Genomic DNA, 26,276 nt, shown 5'->3' with positions numbered 1-26,276 from the left:
CTACTTAACACCTTGACCTCTCCCGTGTTGGCCATATCGGTACTGATTTCCTGGGTCCTGGACTTTTTGCTAAGCACCTTTTTTTCCAAACTAGCCTGTCTACCACTTTCAGGGACAGGGCCCAGTGGGGACTGCTATGAATCACAGGCTATTGGGTGGAGCAGGGGTATAGAAGGGCTGACCTTCCTTAGATGGCAGTGGCAGAAACAGAGCCTATTCTACTATTCGAAGTAAGCGTCTATGGGGTATAATGTACATACAGAAAAATGGAAGGAGAAGGTGGAAGCAGGAACGTGCAGGGGATGTTGGGCCTCCTATCCAGCTGTTCTGGCTCTTCCCTCTGCCCAAAGCCTCTTCTACTTTACATAGTCAGAGCTTCTGCCCCTTTCTTCTCTCAAGTTTTACTCAAATAGTTCCATCTTAGTTAACCTTGCCTGGCTACCATATACAAAATTGCAACCCCCTTTCTAGGTGCCTCCCTACCAGGACTGGGACTCAGGTGAGGCAAGTGAGGTACAGAAGGCACAGATACTGAGAAGGCGGCCACCGTCAAGACCATCACGTTTAGGCAAGGACTAATGACTGATGAGGGGAGAACGACTTTAAATTCGGGCCCTACGTGCTTCCCTTGCCTCACCTGAGTCCCTGCCCTGACCCCTGTTCCCCTTTCTTCTTCCAATTTTCTCCAAGACTTTACCTATAATGCCCCTTTATGTTTTGTTTCTTGAGTGTTTCTGACCTAGGCATGGTGCCCGATGCATTGTAGGTGCTCAAATGCACATTGTGCAGGAATAGATCAATGAACGGATGAATGAACGGGTGGGTGAATCATTGCTGCATTGCATAGGAATTTTGTTCCCTTTTTAGCAGTATACTTAACACCTTATGTTAGATTTTAAACTCTTTAACTTCAGTGATCAGGCTTTTTCATTAATTTATCCCCATGCATAGCACCACTTCTAGCACTGTGGGCCACTAAAACAAAGATTGATGTATTGAATATGTATATGCCCATCTCTGAGGTAGAATTCTGGTTCTCAGAATATCCTCACTACCCCAGTGGCAGCCACTATTACACTAGGAAGACCCTTCCTCTTGGACATACTAGAAATAACCTGAGGCTTGCACAAGGCATTAAGCTCCTTACAGCTGTTTTTTTTTTTTTAATTTACAAAATGTGTGTAATTAACTCCATCCCTGGATTACTTGTGAAGGTTAGTGCTATCCTATGTAGAATGCCTCCAACACAGTGGGGCTCAAAGTACATCCATTTTTGTGATCACTTTATGCTCTTATTCTCTTTTCATTGTATTTTCTCTGCAACAGATCATGAAATAGGGATTTTCCTACATTGGTGTTTTTATTTAAATCCTTATGGCTTTCTTCAATTTCCTCTTTTTTTCCCGTTGAATTCTCTATTTCCATCTCTTCTGTTCATCTGATATCCCATATTCTTCCCTGCCTTTCTCCCACATACATTATGGAGTAATTATTATGTGCCAAGAACTGTGTCAGCACTGTGAGTGCAAAGGAAGCATAAACGTGGCCCCTCTTTGCAGGAGCTCCTACCCTCGCTGGGGAAAAGCAGACCAGCAGTTGGAGACCTTTGCTGCCCAACCTGCCAGGCAGGGTGCTGGGGGACGGGGTGACATGGAGGTGGCTCTGATTCTAATTAAGGCACAACCAGTTTCTTTATCATTTTTAGCTTAAAAATTTCTGTTTCTTTTTACTCAGTTACTTTTCTACCATTGTGTTCTCTTAATATTTTTGCTTTCTTTCACCCATTCACTAAATAAAACCTTAATTAGAAAAAGGCTTTTCAAGTTACTTCAGAAATCAAGGGGAATACTTGGCTTCCTGTGGTATAATTGCTTGAAAACTCATACAGTGTTTATTTACATGAATCTCAACATCATGAGGAGAGCAAGTCACCTGGTGTCACGAGCAAACACAGCACTGTATACACAGGGTGTACAAAGATTCAAAACACGTCCTGCATCTTAAAAACCCTTAGTCCTTCAAGGCAAGTTTCAGCGAAATCTCAAAACTTTTACCATGACTCAGAGTGGTTTTTTTTTTTTCTTTTTCTTTCTTTTTTTTTGAGACAGAGTCTCACTCTGTCACCCTGGGTAGAGCTATCATAGCTCATAGCAACTTCAAACTCTTGGGCTCAAGCAATCCTCTTGCTTCAGCCCCCTGAGTAGCTAGGACTACAGGTGCCCTACACAACATCCAGCTAGTTTTCTTTTCTTCCTATTTTAGTAGAGAGTGGGGTCTCCTCTTGCTCTGACTTGTCTTGAACTCCTGAGCTCAAGTGATCCACCTGCCTCAGCCTCCCAGAGTGCTAGGATTACGGGTGTGAGCTACACTCCCATCCTTATAAAAATGTTTTAGTGTGACAAAAATTAAACAATAGTTTATTCTTTATTAAATGTATATTTCATACAAAAGAAACATCAGTTACTGTGACAAATATAAAAATAATATGAAACAACATTCGTGGTCTTGGGGGAAATTAGAACATAAATAGGAGACAATAACCTAAGAATTAAAGAAGAACCCTGTGTTGGAATGAAACATATCTACCACTAATATGTGAAACAATTAGAGGACAAAAAAGTTAACTTACAGTAATCAAATACCTATTGTGTTTTAATTATTACAGAGTTACAACTAATAATGTTTTCTTTCTTTCTTTTTTTAATATATGCTTAATCTAGTTTACTTAGTTACTGTGTTAAGACATTAATACTCTATACTAATAGATCCAACACGTACCCTTGCATTATGCACCTTAAGTGTGATCCCACCATTCACCCTCCCTCAATCTGATCTCCCCTCCCCTCCCATCTCCCCCTGCTCCCTCCTTCATCTTGGGCCATTGTGATCTATTCTTCATATGAAAGTGTGAGTGATTGTAAATTAGATTCATAGTAGTACTGAATACATTGGATATATTTTTTTTCATTCTTGAGATACTTTACTAAGTAGGATATGTTCCAGCTCCATCCATGTAAACATAAAAGAGGTAAAGTCTCCATCTGTTTTTAAGGCTCCATAATATTTCATGGTATACACATACCACAATTTATTAATCCATTCATGAGTCGATGGGCACTTGGACTTCTTCCATGACTTGGGTATTATGAATTAAGCTGCAATGAACAATCTGGTGTAAATATCTTTCTTATAAAGTGATTTTTGGTCTTATGGATATATACCTCATAGAGGAATTGCAGGATCAAATGGCAGGTCTACTTTTAGATCCCTGAGTATTCTCCATACTTCTTTCCAAAAGGGACATGTTAGCTTGCACTCCCACCAGCAGTGCAGAAGTGTTCCCTTTTCTCCACATCCACGCCAACATCTGTAGTTTTGGGATTTTGTTATGTGAGCCAGTCTTACAGGGCTTAGATGATATCTCAAAATGTTTTTGATTTGCATTTCTCTGATGATTAAAGATGATGAGCATTTTTTCATGTGTCCGTAGGCCATGCACCTATCTTCTTCAGAGAAGCTTCTGTTCAAGTTCCTTGCGCACAATGAAATGGGATTACTTGTTCTTTTCTTATTAATAAGTTTGTGTTCTCTGTGGAATCTGGTTATAAAAACTTTGTCAGAAGCATGACCTGCAAATATCCTCTCCCATTCTGAGGGCTGTCTCTTGCTTTACCTACTGTGTTCTTGGCTGTGCAGAAGCTTTTCCCAGTAAATGTATTTTTGGTGTTGCTTCAATTGCCCAGAGGGTCCTCCTCATAAAGTATTCTCCCAGGCCAATTTCTCCAAGTGTTTCTCCTGCACTCTCTCCAAGAATCTTTATAGTTTTATGTCTTAAGTTCAAATATTTTATCCAGTGAGAGTCAATTTTGGTTAATGGTGAAAGGTGTGGGTGCAGTTTCAGTCTTCTATAAGTCTCCAGCCAATTCTCCCAGCACCATTTATTAAATAGGTAATCTTTCCCCCAATTTATATTTTTGATGGGTTTATCAAAGATCAAATGATGTTAAGTGTCTGGGTTCATCTCTTGGTTCTCAATTGTGTTTCTTATATCTACCTCTCTATTTATGTGCCAATACCATGCCAAATACTACTTCATTTTATATGGAACTGGAAAAAACCTTGAATAGCCAAGACATTACTAAGAAATAGAAATGAATCAGGAGGAATCATGTTTCCGGACTTCAAACTATACTATAAATCCATAGTGATCAAAACAACTAATAATGTTTTCAAGGGCTCACTACTCCCCCAAACAATTGCTAGAACATGTGACTTTTGCGTCTTGTCTTGGAAGTAGTGTTAAAGATGGACTGATGGGGTCAGTGCCTGTGGCTCAAAGGAGTAGGGCACCAGCCCCATATGCCAAAGGTATCGGGTTCAAGCCCAGCCCCAGCCAAAAACTGCAAAAAAAGATGGACTGATGGAGGATACATGACATTTTAAATGGAAGATAAGATGCATTTTAGTTTAGAGGCTGCCCTTTTCCATTTGGAAGATTTATGTAAGAAATTAATAGCAGATGAAGATAGGTGCAGAAATAAGGACTAAGGGCTAAGTGAATGCCTGACAGAGGATCACAGGTACGTCTTTCAAAGGTATTAGAATAGGGAGACGCTAAAGTTCTTTGACAAGGCCTAATTATATATATATTTTTTAAAGACTTAATTCTATAGTAATGACTGTCTTCTGTGTGCTCTGGGTATATTTCTGTGCCTGGATCATTATGTTCTGAACATTGGAAGTGTGGCATGGTGCTGTCCCTTGGGACACATATAGGTCTTTCAGATGATCTTGGCAGCTTTGTGAATGTTACTCTGGAAGAGAAAAAAAGTGGCAGCATGTTATTATCTGATTAGCAGACAGGGATGATAATTTAGGTGTAAAGTAAAAAAGTCAGGGTTTAGAGGGGGGGCTGTGAAGGTAGAAAGGAGAAATCCCATATTACAAGTCTTACATGGCAAATGTGCTCACATGTGGTAGAAGCTTAAAGAAGTGATAAAAAAAAACAAAAAAACAAAAAAAAACTACATTTAAGCATCTTCACTTTCAGTCTCTGTGAAAGGTATGAATTAATTATTCATTAATTCACTTGTTTAGTCAGTATAAAGCTCATGTTAAATACTTTCTGTGTGTCAGTTACTCGTAGAATCAACTTTCACCACTATCTGGCGTAAGTAAATTTGCTTACTGTTATCATCCTTTGAATTTTCTAATTGGTAGTACTAATTTTACAGGGATAGAAAAAAATAAAACTGGTTGAGGTGACATGCAGTATTTTGTAATGACTCTCAGTGTACTACTTATCCTAATTAAAATAAGAAAGAGGCTTTTGTTTATTAATTCAATCTTTGTCGTGTCACATAAAAATATATCATTTGGAATTTAAATCTCCCATGCCTATTCTGAGGAGAAGTGTGAATTTGAAAAAAAAAGACTTAATGTGGTTCTACTTTCAAAAGTTATTTGAGAGTAGAAGAAGAAAAAAAACTCTTACATTTGTGAAAATGTTCTGTCATCTGATCTTTTCATGTCATTGTAAAATAGTAGTATAAATTTCAGCCTGATCTGCAGGAAGACAATTTGATTTTCAGGAAGGCTAGAGTTTCTATTGTTTAAAAGTTGGAAATATGTACAGTTTAATTTATGACTTTACATGTGGGAGTATTTGATCATTTTTAAAGTGTTAGGGAGGGAATTATGCTCCTAGACACAAGGGATTAACAGAGTCCAAACTTAGCCTTCTGCTATAAACAACAAGAAGTCTTGATAAAATATATAGAACAACCTTGTTCAGACATTGAAAAACAGTACGTGACCTTAATCTCATACAAGTGAAAAGAAGTAAACAAGGTGAGCCCTAAAATTACTCAGGATTTCTTCCTGGAGGCAAGTTCCTGATAGTTATACAGTAAGAGAGAAGGCAAATAGAATTTGCCCATCTTGTTAATTTAAGAAGACAGAATCAGAGTTTGGGAAGGCCAGTGCACCTAGAATTTGCAGTGCAGAAAGGAGAAAGGAGATGGATCTATGTAAAAAAAAAAGAGTCCTAGAAATTAGCATAAGAATACCTTTGTGTATTTTATTGAATACTAATCTTCATGTGAACTGAGTGAAATTCTAAGAGTACAGGTAAAGAAAAATTGCTAGGGAGTTGGATTCTTAGAGCTGACACAGAGCCAGACATTTGTTCCAGTTTCCACCATTCAGAGTATAGGTTTATATCATGTTTAATACATGAGGAATTAACTAAAGACTCTTAAAGGGTCACACTTTGATAATGAGGCTAAGCTATTCCTACACCAGAGACTTCTGGACTTGCTCTGAAAGACTAAAAAAGAAGCAAACTGAGTCGTAATTAATATAACTGCCTTCCAGTATAAAGTGTAACACTCCAGAAAGCAAGCAAGCAAGCAAGCAAGAAATCCAACACTATTTGCCTCAATATACAATATGTCTAGCATCTGATCAAAAATTTGTAGACAACTGACAAAGTGGGAAAATATGACCCATTACCAGGAGGAAAACCAAGCAATAGAAATAGATCCTGAAATTACATCGATGATGGAATGGTCAAGGACATTAAAACATCTGTTATAAATACGTACTAAAAGATTCCATAGTAAATATAAATATAATGGCTAGAAAGATGAAAAAAACCAAAATGAAAGTCATAGAAATAAAAATAAAATATCCAAAAAAGAGTATTTAAATAGATTTGATTAACAGCATATTAGACATTATAGAAATAAAAATAGTGAACTCAAAAATATTACAAAACACAGACAGGAAAAAAATTAAAACAAACTAAAAGAATTGAGCAACTTTTCCATACTTTATAGAGTTAAAGGATGGGAGAGAGAAGCAAGTAAGAAAACAAACAACAAAAACAAAACTGAAGGAATAATGGCTGTTAAATTTTAAAATGTAATGAAAATGTAAACCCAAATCCGTAAAGATCAACAAGACCTAAGCAAAAACATAAGCATGGAGAAGACATCATAGTTAAGTTGTCAAAACTGTTGTTAAAAAAGTATTAATATTATCCCAAATAAAAAGTTCTTTACGGCTCGGCGCCTATAGCTCAACCGGCTAAGGCGCCAGCCACGTACACCTAAGGTGGCGGGTTCGAATCCCCAGCCCGGACCCGCCAAACAACAATGATGGCTGCAACCAAAAAATAGCCGGGCGTTGTGGCGGGCGCCTGTGGTCCCAGCTACTTGGGAGGCCGAGGCAAGAGACTCGCTTGAGCCCAGGAGTTGGGGGTTACTGTGAGCTGTAATGCCATGGCACTCTACCTAGGGGTACAGCTTGAGGCTCTGTCTCAAAAAAAAAAAAAAAAAAAAAAAAAAAGTTCTTTACATCTGAGAAAGAAAATAATTATAGTAAACTTCTCATCTGAAACTCTCTGTGAGGCAAGAAAGGAGTAACATCCTTAAGGTTCTGAAAGCAATAATAATAATAATAATAATTTCAACCTAGAATTCTAGTCCCTAGGAAAATAAAATGATACAAAGCACTAAGTGAAAAAAAAAACTAATACCAACTTAAACTTTCATACCAGCTGAAATTATTATTTTTTGGAAAATGAAAGAAAAATAAAACTTTTCTCTTTTTTTATCTTAATAAAGCCTTTCTTAAATAACAGCTGAGAGAAGTCACAGTCTCCAGCAGTAGTGCTATAAAAGTTGAAGTTCTTCAGGGAGAAGAAAATCATAACACACAGAAATACGGATTTATTAGAAAGGAATTAAAAGAATCAGAAGTGGTAAATGTATTGGTAAATATGAAACATAACTATGTTTTTCTTATTTTAAAAGATAATTGACCACTTAAAGCCAAAATAAAACAAAACAAAACAATTCATTGTCCAGGTAGAAGACATAAAATATGTGTAAGTAAAATGTATTAAAAGAATAATCCAAAGGATAAGTGGGGAACTGGAAGGATACTGCCTAGGTTCTTACATTGTACATAGAGGAATATAATATTATTTGAATATAGACTGTGATAAGTCAGTGGTGTACATTGTCAATCTCAGAACCACCACTAAAGCAAAACAGAGATGTTTAGCTAGTAAGCCACTATGGAGGATAAAATGGAATACTAAGAAAGAAGGCAGAGAAACAGGAAAAAGTAAACAAAGAACAGATGGGACAGGCAGAAAAAATGAACAAATGATTGATTTATATCCAACCATAGCAGTTATTATAATAAGTGTAAGTGTACCAAACAATAAAAAGGCAGAAATTGCCAGACTAGAGATAAAAGCAAGACCTAATTGTGTGCTGTCTACAAGAAACTTGCTTTAATAGTGTGTAAGTATGAAAGTGTTTACCAAACAAATTGAAAGTGGGGAAAGGTTAAATTGCTAAGATAATAAATAACTCACAGAGATTTGGGGACTAGCAATTTTTCTTACAACAATTGATGTGAGTTTTTGAATTCACTAGAGCAAATTAGGACAATACTTGGTTATACTATCTTAGCTGTCACTTTGTTTTTAATGTACATAGAGTTGCTCATGAATGAAATTGTCTATCATTTGGTCTTTTATAATTACAATAAAAGTTTCATAATTCTTCTGTTTTTATGAATTATTATGGTTTTATTTCATAGAGGTTTTGTAGTTAAACATTACTTGTTTATCAGAAAAGAAAAATGTAAATTTTTTACCTTTTGAGAGAACAAATACTAATATGCAAATAAGGACAAAATTAAACTTTCACTTTTTAATGATGCAGAAATAATACAGTTAATCCCATCCACAAAATAAATTATTATTGAAAAATTTCTAAATCTAGAATGAGATAAACTGACATTCACTTCTGTACTCTAAGACAATCAAATATATTGCAGTCTGCACTCTTTTTTTTTTTTAATGAGGCAGAGTCTTACTCTGTCGCCCTGGGTAAAGTGCTGTAACATCATAGCTCACAGCAACCTCAAACTCTTGAGCTCAGAAGATCCTCTTGCTTAGCCTTCCAAGTAGCTGAGACTACAGGTGCCCACCAGGTCACCCAGCTAGGGTCTCATTCTTGCTCTGGCTGGTCTTGAACTCCTGAGCTCAAGTGATCCACCCACCCACAACAGGAGGATCATAGGTGTGAGTCACTGCACCCTGCCTACATTGTAAAGGTTGCTCAGCATATAGGATGTTTTTCAGAGATCCTCTTATTTTTTTTTCCTTTTAATCATAGTATAAAAACAAGTCCTCATCTGAAATAGAAGCTTTTCTGGAGATGTCATCTTTAAGACATATGCCATGTCCCTGTATTATAGGTCATAAGGAAAGGAGAAGTGAGCTGCTGCTGGATTTGCACGGGCTGCAAAGAGAATGAGTATGTGCAAGATGAGTTCACTTGCAAAGCCTGTGACCTGGGGTGGTGGCCCAATGTAGATCTGACCGGTAAGAGCTGTCTTGCTTGTAAACCATATACCTGACTATTGCCCTTCCAGTGTGCCCATTGTTTAAATGAGAACAATTATTATTATAGTTGTGTCTTTTCAATGTTAATTTACAGTACACGCTTTTTAATGCTCATGTCAATAAGTATTCACAAACTACTTATGAGTTTTTTGGTAATCTATGTTGCAAAGAAAATTCATTTAAATCTAAACAAAAGTGAATCGATGGTTGATAGGATATTCTCTTACAGAGTTTTATGTTTTTATTTTTAAAAGTCACTTTTGAAGGTATTTCTAGCTACTTGAATTTATGTTTTCAACATTTCATGAACATCTGCTATGTGTGAGGCACTCTTGTGGGTCCTAAAGGTACAAAGGTAAACAAAGCAGGGCTCCAGTTTTTATTTCTCTCAAAATCTATGAGGGAATAAATGTGGGAAAATACAATTATTAATGTAATAGGAGTATTTATGAAGAACTGCAAAGTTTGTTAGGCAGACGAGGAGATGCAAGGAATTCCCTATAGAAAGTAATGTGGGAAACATGAAAGTTTATAACATAATTGGGGAAAAACCACAGAACAGATATGTAGGGGTGGTCAGTAAACACATGGCCCAGTATAGAAGTGGTCAGAAATGAGGCTGATTAAGGATGCTGGCAGTGAATGGCAGAGTCCTTCTACATGACCTTCTTATATGTGTTTAAACTTCACCTTTAAGCCCAGGAGAACCATTGAGGGGTTTTAAAGCCGTAAATGAGTCACATCTGTGTTTCTGAATGATGCCCCTAGTGGTGGTATGGGGTGTATACAGTCTAAACAAGAAACAGAAACTAGTGAACTGTCACTGTGGTCAAGTTCAAAGGGAGTAGGTTAGGGCAGCTCTGGGAGGAATGAAGAGGAATAAGTGAATGCAAGAGATGATTGAATAGCAAAATCAGTGAGACCCAGAGGGACTGATGATATGAGTTTATACATTTCCTAAGATCAATGTTAATATATGTGAACTTTATTTTTCATAGACCCTGGGATGAGCTCACAAATGAGAGATGTTTACCAAATATTTTTCATAAATTTTAGAAGTTACATAGCCATAGAAGCTTTGTCATCTGAATACAAAGAGACTTTGACACGTCTATAATCTCACCCCTCCTCTTAGAAAAAGGAAGCTGAGGTCAAAGAGGTGAAACTATGTGTCCAAGGTCAGGCAACTAGTTGTCAGAAGCAGAGTCTAGTTCACTAACTCCTGATTCCATGCCTCCCTGGGTGCTGCTGAAAATCACCAGAGATTATTATAATATTCCTGATGGTTGGGCATTTTTTTACTTTCTTCCAAGTAAGAATATGAGACTAAGGAACCATGCAATTTATTCAAAGCACATCAAAAATGGCTGAGTAAGTAGAACTAGGTCACATAACCAAAATTATTCTTATTAAGTGACAGTACCTTCCAAAATGTTAATTCTGTTAGAAAAAATTAAAGTAAAATGAGTATCATCAGAAAGCTTTTTGAAATCACCTAGTACAAAGACCCTTTTTAAAGAAAAGTAGATCAGAAATTTTTGAAGGTACAGACTGCATCTTACTCATCTTTATGTTCTCCAGCTAAAAACTGGCTTTCAAACTTTCATGTGCCTAAAACTTACCAGGAACTACCCACTTGCAGAGAGTCTCTTCTGCTGGTTCTGGAGTGGGACCAAGCAGAGGCTGACACAATTACAGAGTCCCACCTACTGAGAAACACTGCTCTCTGGCGCTAACCTGATGCTTTGAACATAATACATGTTTGGTAAATTGAGAGAATTAGGAAGAAGGAACTCTTTCCTCAAGTTCATTGAGGTCAATACAGTTGGTTAATAAAAAAAAACCTCAGTGAGAATCCAGGATCGTTTGTCCTGGTCTAATGATCTCTCACCCTGACTCCTATCCCACCGTTGTAGGCAATGGACTGGCTTGGAAAAGCTTTCCCAACCTCCTTTGGACTCAAGCCTCCCAGCCCACCCATTTTGTCTCTCTTTGGTCTTTATCCTCCTTCTCTGTGTGTGTTTCCTGCCTGGCATCTTTTTCTTGCACAAGCAGGAGCCCTTAGTTCACTGCTATGTTGTAGAGCGGAGTTGACTTCATAGTCATCCCTCTCATCTGTTTGACTCAGATCACAGCAGAGTAGGAAGAGGCTCTCAGACAAAAGTGACCTCTTTATCAGGTTAATCTTAGATGTCAGAAATCCTGGCTTTGAGGTTCAAAAGTTTTTTCTCTTGTCTACATTCCTTTGGGCTCTTTCAAACTTTTCCTACTATATTTTCACTTCAGTTAAGGCTTATCTCATACATGAAAAAGAACTTCTATCCTATTTGAAAACATTAAAATACAAAAAGAATCTGGCTTTAGCTAAGAATGACAGGTAAGCAGCTACCCTTATCAAATGCAAATCTTACCTTTAAGGTCTTTCAGAATATATGTTTCTCCTATAAACATGATTTATGCTTATGTTTTAATGATACCTATTGTTCCTGCATTCCTTCTAATGTCATGCATGAATGGAAAATGAGATCACATTTGCCACTTAGCTGGTACCCCAGTCAAGCACAAAGCAAGGGCACAGTGCTTATGTTGTTGGTGTTACCATGGTAGCAGCGGTGGTGAAAAGAGAAAACTCACAGGCATAGAATACCAAAAATCAGTAAAAATATTCAGAAGAGCAAGGGTATTACCTTTAAGTAAGTTTTGGTTTTATGAGTGGGTGTTTTAAAGCTAAATTTTAGTTAAGATGAGAAATGCATCCTTCTTTTAAAAATAGTGCTTTTTTGTTGAAGTAAAATATGCTTTTTTACTTTTAATATTGTGTTACGATATCCTTAAAATCCTTTTAAAAGATACTTTCATATATACTCCAAAGATTCTGTTATTATGAATAAAAACTGACTTTCAAGTCATTTTTTAATTTCCATTAAAATATGTTGGTTTTTGGCTGTGAAGAAAAATTGGTATATTTCTTAGAGGAAGTGTTTTTTGAAGGTGTTAATAAGTTTCTCATATTTTCTTCTTGTGAAATTGCATATTTTAATTCAGCATTTAAATTTCACACTTTATTTCCTATGATGCAAAAACAGGGCTCTTTCTGCCATGATATACAGCGTGACAGTAGTTTACGATTCATGGACTAATCATAAATAGTCCAAAGCTACATATTTCTTTCAAAAAGTCAAGTAGCATAAGAGGATCCCCAGGAGACAGACGACATTCATATTTTTCCTTAAAAAAACCAGGAACCACTCATAGAAATTAACTAACTTTAACTATTTTTTCTCTACCCCAACAGTTGCCTTGCTCTCCTATACTCTCTAATGATTTTTTTAATTCTTTAGTACACACTACCACTTGTTTTGTGCCAGACATTTTTTGAGAAACTGGGAAAATACAGGTGAATGGAGCAAGGTCTGTATACTGACTAAGAACTTCATATAAAACCAGACATGAAAATGATCAGTTATAAGTCCCACCATGTGTAAAAGGTCATACAAACACAGAGGAAGTAGCAATTATTTTTCCCTAGGAAAAGTCTTCAGAAAGGAGGAGGTCATTGAATTATAAATACAATTTCACTTTGTAGAATTTTGTTGAATTATAATAGAATTATTATTGATATCAATGTAATAACATTACATTTTCTGCATTCTTTTAATTAAGGAAGTCTTACGTGATCATATGGTAATATTGTAAATGTTATAAATTGCCCTAAGAGACACTGGATAAAATAATTTTTGTCTGTCTTCATCTCTTGATTTACATTACATTTGACTTGACCTAATTGGAAAGAATTCTAATATTAAAATTTAACCTCCTGTAATATATGGATCTTACAAGCATCCTCATATGTGGTTCAAAAATTAGAAGTAGCCCCTAGCCTTCAGATCATAGTTACTAGTGATGTTCTTATTTCTCTTAGTAATTTATCGTTCAATTAAAGGAAACTGACTCATCTGATAACGCTGAGCTTTCTGAGATAACACTAATCACGGACACTTACTAGGTCCCATATTCTCAGAGCTTCAGATATAGCATGCACACTTCCCAGGAAGTCTCCTCCTTTTGAGTTCTGGGGGTCAGGTAGACACTACTCACCACTGGCTGATAAATCTTCTTTTTAAACTTCAAAGTAGCACCCTCCCCAAAAAATCACATTACATCACATATGTGGGTAATATGGATGTCATAGCTGGTTCCCTCAACATGGCAAAGCTGTCGCTTCTCAAAATTAGGATGTCAAAAAAAGGAAAGACAGAAAGACAGAAGGAAGGGAGGAAGGGAGGGAGGGAGGAAGAAAGGGAGGGAGGGAAGGAGGGAGGGAGGAAAAGGAAGAAGAAAAAAACTCCAAGTTTTAAGAAGCATATTAAAAATGTAAATTATCAGTTTCAATCTCTAGGGGGTTCTGTTTTGTGTAGTTCTGGCTAGCATTCAACTTCCATGACCATTCTGTTTCTGGAGGCTTTCTGAAGAACTTCGGTTTAAAATCACCAGTGGATATAATCCAGTAATATTAAGTCCCCTTTCATTTTCCCAGGGGATTGGGAATCATGAAGAAGACATCCTTGCAAAGTTTAAATTCGTGAATAAATGTTCCAGGGAAAATGTCATCATATCACTGGATTCTTAAATTGGAGTGTTCCAACCAAGAAATAAAAGTTTAATCATAGTTTAACCATTGTGGCTTTTCAACAATTAGTCTTTCAACCAATTCAGAAAATAAACACACTATTTAAACTAGTCATATTCATAAATCATAGAGGAAGACCATCTATTTGGAGATGCTCAAGAGATTCTTTTGCAATTTTATCAGTCAATTCTGTGCCTTACAATTTTTCCAGATTAATTACAAATGAAACATTTTCTGCTATCCTGGACATGTTTTCCCATTAGTATTCAATTTTGTTGTCTAGTCTTCCCTCCTGGATTATTTAGTTTCATTTTTCATGAGGATTTTATCTGTTGTCCATTGGATATTTTATCTGATGCTACCAGATAACCAATCTGGTTTTCCCAGCATTGTCTTCATGGATCTTACAACATGATTATTCTAAAAGATTGCTTCCCCTGGCCTGATTTTAAATCCTTGAACTTCTCCAAAGATTTTTGATAATTAATAAATTTCTTTTTATATGAGACCCATGGTAAGACTTCTAGGCAGACTAGACTACTCAGCTCAGTCATCTCCAGAATATTTATATTTCTAAAATATTTTTTATAGTATCTACACTTTCTACAGAGCCCCTTTCACTCTGACTCTCAACCTTTATGATAGTAATTACTTTAGGTCACATCAAATTATTAAAATTGTTGTTTATCTTCAAAGAGTACATAAATACTTTTAAAAATGTTTTTTATAACATATTAAATAAGTGAATTTTTCTGGAAGCATACCAGTTATGAGTTTATTTATTTTTTCTTTTGCAGTTTTTTTTTTTTTTTTTTTTTTTTTGCCCAAGGCTGGGTTTGAACCTACCACCTCTGGCATATGGGGCCCGTGCCCTACTCCTTGAGCCACAGGCACCACCCTATTTTTTCTTTTACTTTAGCAACTTGATATGCCATAGAAAAGGGTACAAAAGAAAAATTTAATTTGAAGTAAAGTGCCAGATTTTGTAATACTGACTTTTTATTGCATATCAAACTTAGTTTCCCTTCCCTTAGTTTCCCTTAGTTTCATTTCTATTATAATAGAAAACCCATAGTAAAACAATATTAAGTCAAGATTTAGTACTAGAGTCTTCAACATTCTATTTTGAGCAGGGACAGTTTTTGAATGACATGAACACAATTCAGAGATTGTCCTTCCTTGATTAAGGTTTACAAAGTTGTTGTACAATGAGACTAATCAGTGGATAGTAACAAGAGAAGGAGTAGCAATAATATATAATTAGTTAATTAGCTAGTAGATGATGTCAGACAGTTTCTGTTAATAATAGGGATTTATTGCATATGGTGACATTAGATTTAAAGACCTAACGGTGTTTTGGCTAATTTAGCTTACTTTGCAATTGCCCTTAGGCGTGGAGTGGAAGCAATGGCTATTGAATTACCTTTGAATTTAATGGGATAATTGGCTGTCCATTTATTTCTTTAAAATTATTCCATTCTAGTCCTTATCTTAAACATTCTTATTTTTATTAAATTTTAAGCCTTTTTAATTTTTGTGAAGGCAAAAAGTGGAAACCTAATAAACACATGTATATGTAAAAAAAAAAAAAATATTCCAGAATTTAGTAGCTTGAAGAACATACATTTATTATTTCTATTTTCTGTGTGTCAGGAATTGGCAAAATATAAACCTTGAAGCTTGTAAGACTGAGGACCCCAGTATTTTATAGGTGTTTAGATGGGGACTGCCCTTAATTCTTTGTTATGTTGACCTCAACAACATAGGAGGTTGCTTCATCAGAGCTAGCACTAGAGAGTTTGCTAGTCAGATGGAAGTCATTACCTTATGTAACCTAATCTTCATAGTGATATGCCATTAACTTTGGTATATTCTGCAGACCCTGTTTATGTTCAAAGGGAAGGGGTTATACAAGGGTATAAATACCAGGCAGTGGGGATCACTGTAGACCATCTTAGAAGCTGCCTACCCCAGGCATATTGGTTCTTCCATGGTGATGTGTTGTTAAGTTAGTACACTTACAACATGGGGTAGCCTTGTAATACTTACATAAAAAGAAAGATTCATGAAAATCTAGGTACCTGGGATGATCTATTCCAACTACTGAGGAACATTGACATGCTGTGTTAGAATTCTTCCTGTATCTGTGGGATCTTTTGCCCTTAGAGATTCTGGGACAAAAGCTTGAATAATCTTTTAAATTATATGTAATATGGGTATTTTCATGTCTGGAGCAGCTATAATTTGATCCTGTGTAGGGACAATAAAATTTGTAGAGTTTTTATAATAAAGAAGAATTTTTTTTTTTTTTTTTTTAGAGACAGTCTCACTTTGTCACCCTCAGTAGAGTGCTGTGTAATCACAGCTCACAGCAACCTCCAGCTCTTGGGCTTAGGCGATTCTCTTGCCTCAGCATCCTGAGTAGTTGGGACTACAGGCGCCCACCACAATGCCCTGCTATTTTTGTTGTTGTAATTTGGCCGGGGCTGGGTTTGAACCCACCACCCTCTGTATATGGGGCCGACGCCCTACTCACTGAGCCACAGTCGCCGCCTGAAGTATTCTTCCAATAATATCTCAGCTGTAGGCTAGCACATAGGAGTGTCTTTACTATTTAAGTGGTCTTATTAAATCTAGGTTTCTTATTTTCCATTAATAATGAAATTATTAGTAGACATAAAGGCAGCCATATTAATAAGAGAGAGATATTGCTTTCCTTGGGATTTCAAAGAAAGTACAAGGAATTCTTGAATGCCAGTGTCTGCCATGGAGTTAAGTCCTTGGAAAGATCTTAGGTAGCTGTCTGACTTTAGGCCAATGTTTTTTAAGTGACATTTCTGCTTATGATTTCTGTAAGTTACCTTTGAAGACATTCCTAGAGAATAGAGTATTTTATCTGGTTTACCTAAAGATCCACAGTTATATTGATATCTAGCTTATTTATTTTCTGAGTCTATCTGAAAATGTCTAACCACATATCAGATGTTTTATAAATTTGAACTTTTTCATTTTTAACTTTTTTTCCGTTTGATTTCACTTATTCAGGATGTCTAAGACCTTATACAGAAGAGAAGATATGGTCCTTCTCAGTCAGTTGCTGACTTTAATATTTATTAAAAGGAAAGCTTCTGAAAGTGCCTTATGTAATGCATTTTCTATTTTTGTTTTGTCAATTTTGCACCACTGAGTTATTTAAATCTTCACTTTTCTACTCTGCTGCTCTTCAACACTTTTCTTCATGAGAGGCTAACAATTAATTGAATTAATTAGGACATATTTGTTGTATGAATAATAAGTATCTTGTAAAAATCATAAATATTTTCCCCTGTATCCTTGAAGTTTAGAAAAAATCATCAGTTACATAGCTCTTAATTTGGCTCTAGACCAGGGTTTTAATTCAACATCTATAGATATGGCTTAGGTTCTAGAAATTTTAAAATATAACGTTCATTTCTAAAAAAAACTCTGAGGATAGAGAAGCGCCTTTAGGAAACCAGGTAAAGTTGCATAGGAAAAGAAAGAAATGCAAAGAGGGTAGATTTCAGAAGGTTACAAGGACCTTGACAAAAAGTATCTCAGAATTTTAATTTTTTTCAGCATGCCAATTAAAGAAGCTAGCCACTATTTGGTATTTTCTCTCTTTATTTGTCTAGCACTCCTTTCAAACATTTTAATTTATTGATTTTGTCATCAAATGTCTCCATATGGCCATTGTTATTCTAAATTATCTATCTATCATCTGTCTATTTATCATCTATGTTATCATCTACCTGGCCTTTATTCGGGAAACAAGAAAATGTAAGATTAAAGTGTGACCTTATACAGGAAGCAGTGGTTCTTCCAGAAAGAGGTTGAGACTTAGACAAATTCCTAATACACAAGAAGAGAGGGTCCTGATGTCAGTTAAGAGTCTGTGTTTGTGAGGAATGTTTTAGATTCCCAAAGCAAATAGGGTGTAGAAAAGCATTACACAATTACTAACTAATGACTGTCACATACTACCAACACAGGAAGTATTCTTGTAAAGATTTTTTAAGGAACTTGAAGCTAGGAGTGATCAATCACTGTTTATAAATTGATCGGCAATTTAATGACTCTCCAAACATTAGCACCCAAAGCTGGTTTGGATGGGACATGTCCCAGGCCTGTGCCTCCATCTGATCTCTACAGACCAGTCCTTCATACATTCAACAGAGAATGTGATTGAAAACAAAACAAAAACATGAAATAATACTTTGTGTATATAGGTAAACAATAGGAAAAGCAAATAAAACAGCAGGAGAATAGGCGGATATGGAAAAAATTATTCACCAAATGTGTGTATCTCCAAAGAAAAATGTTTGTTGACATTATAAGAAGCTTATGTTTAAATACCAAATGGCACAGATTAAAAGCAAAGGTGGAATTTCTTAATATAAAGATATAAGTGTAATTTCTTTACAAAAAGACCCAAGTTTAATGACCTTATATATATATATATGCGCCTACGTGAGTATAAATCTCAGCATAACCAAATAAATTCAGCACTGAGATCTCAGTAAAATTACCAGTGGTGGAATGTTGTGTCATGGTAGCTTGTGGGAAGGAAAGAATTTGGGGATGAGAGGCCCATGAGTGAGCCTGTTGCTCAGAACATCTCCTAGAATGTTGCCAGATAAGGGTCTTCAAAATGATCTTGGTGAAAGCTTTACGAATGTGAAAGATGGTGAACTAAATACATAAAATTTTACAAAGAAATGCAAAAGCTGAATTTATTGCTTACATTTGTGTCACTTAGTAAGGGAGAGCTATGCTAGTCAGATAAACTTAGTCTGAGTAGACAAGACTGCTCATCTTACCTGGGGCTTTTGGAAAGTGTGGAGCTTAGGGATTGAACAATTTTCAGAGCATAAGCTGGTTGACATCACCCATAGAAATGTAATTACTCATGTGAGACTGTTGTTGATTGGAAGGCATCATTCAGTAATGTGATTGTATCCCTGCCTGGGTGATTATCAAAAGCAAGGATTGACATTGTCTGGGTGGGATGCAAAAACACATTTATTGAGGCAAGTTCTTGTTGTTTGACCAAACATGTTTAAGACAGGTTCTGGGGGTTCTTTGTTGCTGTGTCTACAGAACTGAATAGTGCTTTCCAAAATTTATGAAAATGATTTTATTCTCATAATTTGGAAAATACTGGCCCAAACCAAACACAAAATCCCAAGGAGGGATTGTTTTCAGGGCCTGATTCGTTTTTCTCTCACTTGGAGATGCAAAATAGATCTTATACCTCATCTCGAGGGAAGAGATAAGCCGGACAGTTAGAAACACAATGTTGGTCTCTCCTTCTAAGAGATGGGTGCAGGGAGATTTCATGTTTCCTAGTATGTCTGTTAGAGGCTACTGACTCAAAGGGCTGCCAGATACAGATCATTCATGACTAAAGAAAAGAGATGATATTTAAGGTGAGTAATACAGAGTTATGTGATAAATAGAAAAATGAAGATTCCCTAAATAATCCAAATTAACTTTATGTTTGAAATGCTTTATTGGCCAAAATATACTCTGAGCTATACTTGCCTGTGGACAATGACTATGTAAAAATAAAAAATGTCGCTAGCTTATTTGTTACTAACTTATTCTTTTTAAAAATTTTTTTATTAAGTCATGTACATAAATCATAAATACATTTATGCCATTTTGGGATTCAATGTGTTGATTATTTGTACAAATTGGAGTGCTGACATCCTACTAATCAACATAGCCTTCACCTCATTTACCCAATTACGGCAGTAAGACATTTGTGTTCTACACCTGATAGATCCAACTTGTACTTGCAATATGGTCCCTAGGTGTGGTTCCCCTGCTAACCCTCCCTCTATCGACCCACCCCCTCTCCCTTCCCCTCTGCCTTCCCTTCCCTCCTTCTTCCTAGGCCATAGTTGTGTTTCATTTTTCATATGCAAGTGTGAGTTACTAACTTATTCTATTACATTATCGCCATTCACTGGAAATGCAGTTTTATTTTGTTTCTTTTTTTCCAAAAGTGTAAAACTGAGTTCCAACCACAGAGTGGCATCTACTTATAATGATGGTGCTGAGAGAAAAAGTTATGTTAATGCGTTCAGGAATGTCACTGTAGGTTTGTGATTAGATTAGATTTGGAGACAGTATTTCCAATGTTGTGTCTTTATTTGCGTAATAGTGAAGTGTCTTTCAAAAGCATAGAATGACACAAACCCTGAATGCTGCAGACATAGCTGTGTCTTTGGTAGCTAGTAAGCACTGTCGTTACCAGTCAGCGGGAACCTTGGATTCACCTTAAACAACTTTTTCTCCTGACAGGCTGTGAGCCCATCCCTGTCCGCTACCTTGAGTGGAGCAACATAGAGTCCATCATCGCCATCGCCTTTTCTTGCTTGGGCATCCTTGTTACCTTGTTTGTTACCCTCATCTTCGTACTATACCGGGACACACCGGTGGTCAAATCCTCCAGCCGGGAGCTCTGCTACATCATCCTGGCTGGAATCTTCCTGGGTTACGTGTGCCCCTTCACGCTCATTGCCAAACCTACCACCACATCCTGCTACCTCCAGCGCCTCCTTGTCGGCCTCTCCTCTGCCATGTGCTACTCAGCGTTAGTGACCAAAACCAACCGCATCGCACGCATCCTGGCTGGCAGCAAGAAGAAGATCTGCACCCGGAAGCCCCGGTTCATGAGTGCCTGGGCCCAGGTGATCATTGCCTCGATTCTGATCAGCGTGCAGCTGACTCTGGTGATAACCCTGATCATCATGGAGCCGCCCATGCCCATTCTGTCCTACCCAAGTATCAAGGAGGTCTACCTTATCTGCAATACCAGCAACCTGGGTGTAGTGGCTCCTTTGGGCTACAATGGGCTCCTCATCATGAGCTGCACCTACTATGCCTTCAAGACCCGCAATGTGCCCGCCAACTTCAACGAGGCCAAATACATCGCCTTCACCATGTACACCACCTGCATCATCTGGCTAGCTTTTGTGCCCATTTACTTTGGGAGCAACTACAAGATCATCACGACCTGCTTTGCAGTGAGCCTGAGTGTAACGGTGGCCCTGGGGTGCATGTTCACTCCCAAGATGTACATCATTATTGCCAAGCCCGAGAGGAATGTCCGCAGTGCCTTCACCACCTCCGACGTAGTCCGCATGCACGTGGGCGATGGCAAGCTGCCCTGCCGCTCCAACACTTTCCTCAACATTTTCCGAAGAAAGAAGCCAGGGGCAGGGAACACCAAGTGAGTTATTGAACCTGGGTTTGTCTCCCTTCTGTTTCCTCTCTCTCTCTCTCTCTCATCCCCGCATCCCCCTTCTTTTTCTCTTTCTCTCTATTTTCTTCTATCTGTCTGAAATATTTTCTTCCATTTGCCCAATGTTTTTCCATTTCTTTCTTAATATTTCTCCCTTTTCCAATATCACCTTCTGTCTCAGTAGGAATGTGGATCTGAAGGTCCTCTTTGTTTTCAAGGAGATTGGAACAGCAAACAGCTGAGCATGTTCTTGGTTGTTTTTTTTTGTTTGTTTGTTTGTTTTTTGCCTCAAACCTGAAGCTTCAATTCTACCAGTAACTTTTCCCTTTCACGTGGGTCTTCCCTCTACAGAGCATCAACATACCTCTGGAGTCTGGGTCGGAGAGGCAAGCACTAGAGCTAATTTCTAGCTTAGACCATGGTGAGAATAGATTCTGGTTTATTTTTATCATTCTAGAAACACATTATTATGACTCTGGGGGTAAGGGAAGGAAACTTAACACTTGGGGAAATTGCCATTTCAAAATTCAATTACAACTATGTACCCAGTATGTCCTGAAAAAGGCCCCTTGAGCAACTGTCTTATCATATCTCTTATTTTTTGAACTTTAATGTATATTATCCTAAAGATATTCTGAAATACTATGTGTAAATTAGGCCATGTCTATTACAAGGTCATGAGCAGAATGGTTTCTTAGTCACCAAGTACCCCAAGAGAGTAGTAATAACAAAGGACCAACTAGGGGTGATGAGCCCCAAACTTGAGAGTTGGTGTGAACATCGAAGTCCAGGCGATTTCTATCTGGATAATTCTTCCAGGCAGTTTGTGTAATAAAACCTTTTCTATGGTTTTCCTGATTTTGTTTTGAGAAGCATATGTTAAAATTTGTGTGGGTCATCTCTTTCTGAAAGCCATGAGAACAAATTTCATGCAACACTGTTAATTTTAAAAATGTCATTGATGCTTGGACTGTCTAAGGGTCATTGGATTATTCAAAAGTTAAGAATGTTTTCTTACAATCATCAGTTTTGATCTTTCAGACAATCTTCACAGAGATGAAGAATTTTAATAGCAGTAAGCATAACATACACATCATTTCATAATTATTCTAGCCACCTAAGTTCATCAGCAAGGGGCTGCATGCCATTTCCCCTGTTTTATAGATGAGGAAGCTAAACCACCATGAACTTGTGTAACTTTGAAATGTAATTCCACTGAGCCATTCTTTGCCAAGGTCTCCACTGGTATGAAATTTCTCATCTTAACACATGCTAAAAAATCCACATGCCTTGAGCTTCTGTGTTTTGTATCTTTATTTGCCAAGCAGCGACATGTGCATCTTTTACAGAATATACTTGGAGGATCCAATGAGGAAGTCTATGGAAACATCTTTTTGAAATCCATAGTTATTATTTCAAGTATAGTCATCCCTAAATTTTTTCAATGTTAACATGAATCCAATAACTTATGCCTACTTCCTGATGTATCAATTTTAAGTTCTTTATAAGATGTTGATCGTAAAAGTTTCTCAGTGATTGTTCTGCCATTTTTTTTTCAGGTTTTTGGCCAGCGCTGGGTTTGAACCTGCCACCTCTGGCATATGGGGCCAGCGCCCTACTCCTTTGAGCCACAGGTGCCGCCCCATTTTTTTTTTTTTAATTCTGGCCAACAACCCCTCAGTGGGAATGTTCTGGCAAGGAGTTATCAGGGCACATGAGAATGAAACAGCAATACCATGAAATGGTGGGGGGGGGGGATAGATAATTAGACAGAGTCCAGATGTAAAATGGCATCATAACAATTGTCATTAGGAGGGAAGGATTAAGAGGAAACAAAATGCAAAGGAAGAAGACACTGTTTGAACTGGAATGTCTGTAGGGGTGGAGAGATCCCTTTGATTGTATCACAGTGGCTTTCAGATGGTTCCGTTAGGCATCCTCCACCACCAGCTCTGTGTTTCTAACTTTGCTGCTTTAATTATGGTTCTTCTGAAACTTCCATATGATTTTCGGTGATGGGTCATTTCTAAAAACTCTTCTTCTAACCATTTAATGAAAAGAAATGTATATGATCAAGTATCTTGTGCCCGTGAATTTGCATCTTTGCAAGTTTCCTCAGTGCTTTTATGACCAGTCAGATGTGGATCCCTGTTTCAGAGAACCATGACTGGTGAATGGTATTCAGTGCTTGCTGCTGGGTGGGGTCAGGCTGTCTGATGCTGCGGTCATGACGCTGAGGGCTTCTCTAGAGGACTGCCAGTGCTGCAAGAGATCACCTTCCCATGCCTGGAACTGCCTTTCTTGCTGTCTGAGAATATTCCCTTCACCATTATGAATTTAGAAATTCATTTCATTTGGAATCTTTTTTTTTTTTTTTGCAGTTTTTGGCAGGGGCTAGGTTTGAACCCACCACCGGTTCAAACAAATTAGCTTGTTCTAAATTAACTGTATTTGTTGTGCAAGAAGTACTGGTTTTACCAGTAGATTGTTTAACTACTGTATGCCATTTCTCAAACATTATCAGGTTAGCATGATGAGAAATATATTTCTAATTAATAATTATAAAATGCAGCTTCCTAGCACACAATGTAGTTTCTCCAACATATACCACATGTATAAAATGGCCCATCGAAGAGGGAGGTTCTTATGGAAAACACTCCCTTGTTTACTCACTTTTCTCATTTATTTTTCCAGTGCTTCTACTGTAATTCTCCAGGAGACTGCAATTTCAAAGTATAACGATAATCTCAAAGCCTATCCATCTACCTTTTTTGTCACTTAATGGTTTCCTAGTTTGATTCCTAAGTTACAAAAACTACAAACAATCTAATATTTTCTATAGGAGCAAATATCTAGCACAGTTTTGTCCACTGAAGCAAGGGACTGAAAACTTCAGAGAACACAACATCCAATGAATTTATGACTATTCAGGATGTGTCGTTCCTATGATTGTGATGCACTGAGAGTGCTGAGCATTCTGCATATGTAGCTATAAACACAGAACAGATGCTGTACTGAAGAGCCTCCAACGGTCTCTCTCTCTGAATATTGTTCTGAGTTGTAAGTCAAGTGACATTCTCATGACAAGCTGCTTCTGAGATACTCAGTACATGGGAGGAATGATGTTACATATCTGTTTTTGCAATTTCTGCCTCAATCTTTAATTTTATGCACAGTCAAAGATGTGCCAACCAAAGTTTGAGCACTCACATTACATTTTCTGGAATGTAATTTGTGAAGAGATTAAACAATAAATTGGGTGTTTGGTTCACTTGAGTTATTTATAGTAGAAGTTCACTTAGTCATAACCCCCTCCTGGAAGATCAACTGAAGTTGACTTTGACATTTCTAATTTTCCTAGCTGTTATTTTGTTTATTTTTTTATTTTCTCTATATGTGTACATGTGTTTATTTGGTTTCCACTTTTTGCCTTCACAAAATTAAAGAGACTTAAAATTTAATAACAATAACAATGTTTTAAGATAAGGACTAGAAACAAAAACCTCATAAAGAACGAACAAAGATAAATACATTCGGAAAAGAAATCAGATGATTGCTGCAACAAAGTATTGAGCAATAATAATAATAATGCAAAAAAGTAATATTTACATTGTCAGATAAAAGCATGTCTATCATAGAATGCTTTGACTCTGAGGTTCAGTATGGAGTCATCAGTTAACTTCTTTTTTTTTCCAAAGTCCCAAAAAATAGACAACTAATATAAATAGTTATAAATAAAAATAGAAGATAATTTCAAAAAACAGATCATGCCAAATCTTATAGACAATACAAAAAGAAGAAATACTTCAAAATCATTCTATTTCATCTTGGATTTAATTTTGACCAAAGTACCTTATTCGAATAGTAAGTTTTTAATTCAACTTGTTAATATGTTGTTTAGGATACTGCGTCCTCATTTATAAGTGAAATAAGTTTATAATTGCCCTTTATTATAATATATTTTTTCCAATTTAATATCAGGTATATACAGATGAAGTATCCTAGCTGTTATTTTGATGTACTTAAATGGGAAAATGTTCTGGCCTAGGATAATATAAACATATTGGACTTAGAAATTTAAGTCTAGAGCTCGAGAGAGAGGTCTAGGCTAGAGCTCTAGACTTGAAGATCAATTGTCAGATTATTTAAAGTGGCCATGAGAGTGGCTATGACATGAAGAAAGAAGAGAATGGGGGAAGAACACTAGGGGACACTAACACTTCAGAGGTGAGATAAAGAAGGAAAATCTGGAGGCAATAAACAGAATGTGATCAAAAAGAATTTGTGAAACAAGAGGGTGCAGTATTATGGAAACCAAGGAGAGATCTGTCTCAGTTTGCTCAGGCCGCCATGACAACATAGCACAGGCTGAACAACTCACATAATAGAAATCTGTCTTCTTACAGTTCTGGAGACTGAGAGTCTGAGATCAGGGTTTTAATGAAAGCTGTGCCATGAGTTGCAGCCAGCTACTTCTGCCCGTGTGCTCACACAGCCTCTTCTTTATGTGAACAGAGAGAGAGAGAGAGAGAATAAGCGTTTATAATGACATTAATCCCATCCTAGGAGGCTCACCCTGATGACCTCATTTAAACTTACCTGATAGCCCAAAGGCTCTATCTCCAAATACTATCACATCTGGGGTTAGGGCGTCAGCACATGAATTTGTTGGGAGCACGTAAATTCAGGCCATAACAGACTGTTTTAGTAACATAGAACTAGTGATCAGATCCTTGGAATCACCACCAATTAAGGCTCTAAAACAGTGTTTTTCAACATTTTTTATCTCATGGCACACTTGAACCTATAGTTAAACTTCCACAGCATGCTTCAATTACATTGATCAAAAAAAAGAGTGAAGAAAATAATATACTTATGGTGCTTTGAACCTCGTTCAAAAATGATTTAAATTAATGATCTTCAATAATTGTCACGGCATACTGAAGATC

General features: G+C 36.9%; 1 protein-coding gene across 4 annotated transcripts in view; it reads left to right on the top strand.

The window, feature by feature from the left end:
* Positions 1 to 26,276, top strand: part of GRM1 (glutamate metabotropic receptor 1) — a 345,481-nt gene that overhangs the window by 291,179 nt on the left and 28,026 nt on the right. For all 4 annotated transcript variants that reach the window (XM_003790265.2, XM_012805442.2, XM_012805440.1 and 1 more), the window contains 2 exons: positions 9,280 to 9,406; positions 20,385 to 21,315. In XM_003790265.2, coding sequence (XP_003790313.1) covers positions 9,280 to 9,406; positions 20,385 to 21,315 — 1,058 coding nt within the window. The remainder of the gene's footprint in view (positions 1 to 9,279; positions 9,407 to 20,384; positions 21,316 to 26,276) is intronic.

Source organism: Otolemur garnettii, unplaced genomic scaffold, assembly GCF_000181295.1.
Source record: "Otolemur garnettii isolate 467f Iridium unplaced genomic scaffold, OtoGar3 scaffold00042, whole genome shotgun sequence".
NCBI classification, from domain to species: Eukaryota; Metazoa; Chordata; class Mammalia; order Primates; family Galagidae; genus Otolemur; species Otolemur garnettii.
The sequence above is the reverse complement of the archived record's forward strand: the minus strand, read 5'-3'. Positions and strand labels throughout refer to the sequence as shown.